Source organism: Miscanthus floridulus, chromosome 1 (assembly GCF_019320115.1).
Source record: "Miscanthus floridulus cultivar M001 chromosome 1, ASM1932011v1, whole genome shotgun sequence".
NCBI lineage: Eukaryota > Viridiplantae > Streptophyta > Magnoliopsida > Poales > Poaceae > Miscanthus > Miscanthus floridulus.
Genome location: NC_089580.1, coordinates 34,255,287 through 34,257,579, shown reverse-complemented (window position 1 = coordinate 34,257,579; position 2,293 = coordinate 34,255,287). Strand labels below are relative to the sequence as shown.

General features: G+C 51.2%; 1 protein-coding gene across 1 annotated transcript; it reads right to left on the bottom strand.

The window, feature by feature from the left end:
• Nucleotides 1–1,518: 1,518 nt before the first annotated feature.
• LOC136478203 (basic blue protein-like) lies at nucleotides 1,519–2,293 on the bottom strand. Its single transcript, XM_066476562.1, has 2 exons — nucleotides 2,056–2,293; nucleotides 1,519–1,946 (listed from the first exon to the last, which is right to left on the bottom strand). Exons 1-2 carry the CDS (start codon nucleotides 2,237–2,239, stop codon nucleotides 1,738–1,740), a joined length of 393 nt encoding a protein of 130 aa, XP_066332659.1. The 5' UTR covers nucleotides 2,240–2,293; the 3' UTR covers nucleotides 1,519–1,737.

The following is a 2,293-nucleotide window of genomic DNA, read 5'->3' as shown; positions in this document are numbered from 1 at the left end:
GGTCTTTAATTGTTTTTCTATTTCTGACCCTGGCACCACGTGACTGCATCACCTACTGTCAGGCTCGGGGACTAAGTGAGCATACTTCACCTTGCGGTGAATGTGCTTTTGTCTCTTTCTGGGGCACGCCCGGGGACTGGCTTGCTGCTCGGCTGGTTTTCTACTATTCTTCAAGTTTCTGACCCTAGCACCACATGACTACATCATCTGCTGTCAGGCTCGGGGACTAAGTGGGCACACTTCACCTCGCGGTGAGTGTGCGGGGTTTTTTCTCAAAGACTACACGCCTATAGAGGAAGATTGACTCCTGCAACTTTGTTCGGACTCTAAGTGGGCACACTTGGTCCACTGCGGATAAATTTTTGATTCTAAACTTGAGCTCTTTACACCCTTATGGCAAGCCGTACTTTGGTCACTCTGCTCGGCGATGGTTCACGGTGCTCGGCGACATGTCGCGCTGCTCGGCGACAGGTTATGCTGCTCGGCAACGGTTCACACTGCTCGGCGATGGCTCACGCAGCTCGGCAGTTCAGCATGGTGGTTGGATCATTAGCTTGACTGCTCGGCGTTGTTCACACCTGCTCGGACAAGCTTAAGACGACGTTGCACAACGGGTACAAGGCGCTTGGGGACTAGCTGTGGGGTGTACGACCCCGGATACCCACGGCAGACCACATGGGCTGCGCCCCTATGGGTGGCCCAGCCCACAAGAAGAAGCCTTGCGGGGCATGACTCTGCTCGGCGCCTTCTGCAAGATATCGGGAAGATATCCTGAAGATACTACGAGATCTGTTATGATATGTATGATCCCAAGATTCCTGTAATCAGTTATTACTTTCTGGTTATCTCTCAGATCTAATCGACTTGTAACCCTGCCTCCCAGACTATATAAGGCGGGCAGGGACCCCCTCTAAAATCACGGCATATCATACGATAGCTAATACAAACCAACAGACCACATGAGTAGGGTATTACGTCATACTGACGGCCTGAACCTGTCTAACTCGTGTGTCTCTGTTGCCTTCTTGTTCTTGATCTCGCGCTCCTCTATCGATCAATCTACCTTCGTGTGATACCCCTCGAAGGACTGCCGATGATATTCTGTCGACACTGACAAAGTTCGTTTTTTTTAAATTTGAATGGAGGCCGCCATGCAGTCTGGGAACGACACAACCTGCTTTTGCTTTGTTGTGCCTCTTTTCTAATACCCTTTTCCTATATCTCATGTGTCTGATTTTTTTTTGTTGTTGTTCAAATAACATGCAATTTTATCATTGCCTAGATATAGAAAAAAATTATTAATTCTCTTGTGAGTTATCCTTTCAGTTGGTTGTTTGTGTAAGATTATCGCAAAAAGAAATACTTATATCTCTTAAACATTGTAGTCCACGCAAGAGCGGAGGCTGTATAATCCATACATCCAGTAGAACTAACTAGGAAAAGTGGAACTATAATAAGTCGGTTGGAGCAAACTTGACCGAACAACCGGACCCGACTAACAGAGCATATATATTTTTCGCGACCGTGCGGAAGCACTTTTTTTTATTAGGCAGAAGTAAAGTTTTATAATTTAAAGCTGGCACGGTAATTAGTGATTACCGAGCCAAACACCAAAAGAACTACTTAGCAACTGTAACAAGGAACAAAAGCTCACAAGAGCATATGCATCACTCTGCAATGCAAGCGGCGCGCTCGAGGTGACAGAGCGAGGCGGCTATCCATCTGATTCTGATCACATCACTGGACGTTGACGGCGAGCTTCATGCCGGACTGGCAGTGGCCTTCAATGCCGCAGATGAAAAAGAATTGGCCGGCCGACCCCACCGTCACGCGGTCGTCCCCGGAGGTCAGCGTCGGCGCGTTGCTCGGCACGGTGCACGCCTTGTAGCTCCCCGCGTCCACCATCACCACGTTGTGGGTGGCCTCCTCCGTAGAGTACAGGAACTCTGCGAAGAATCACGACCCATACGCGTCAGTCGATCGATCGGTGAATCGCGAGCGCACGTCATGCATGCGGGTGCAGGACTGCAGATGTAGCGATAGGTGATCACGTACCGAGCGTGTCGCCGACCTTGAAGTTCTTGCCTCTGGCCCAGGCGTCGTAGTCCACCTCGAGGTCCCAGCCGGAGTCGTCCCCGACCATGTAGTTCGCCGCCGACGCGGTCGCCGGGAGCAGAGCGCCCACGACGACGACGGCCATGGCGGCGGTGATGATGAGCAGCGCCTTACGCGAAGCCATTCCGATCCGCAGAGAGAGCACAGAGCAGCCGGGTGAGTGAGTGCAGGCAGCAGG

Coding starts and splice junctions, on each gene's coding strand:
- LOC136478203 (XM_066476562.1), bottom strand. CDS start 2,239: ATGGCTTCGCGTAAGGCGCTGCTCATCATCACCGCCGCCATGGCCGTC. Junction 1,947..2,055: donor CAAGGTCGGCGACACGCTCG/GTACGTGATCAC, acceptor GATTCTTCGCAG/AGTTCCTGTACTCTACGGAG.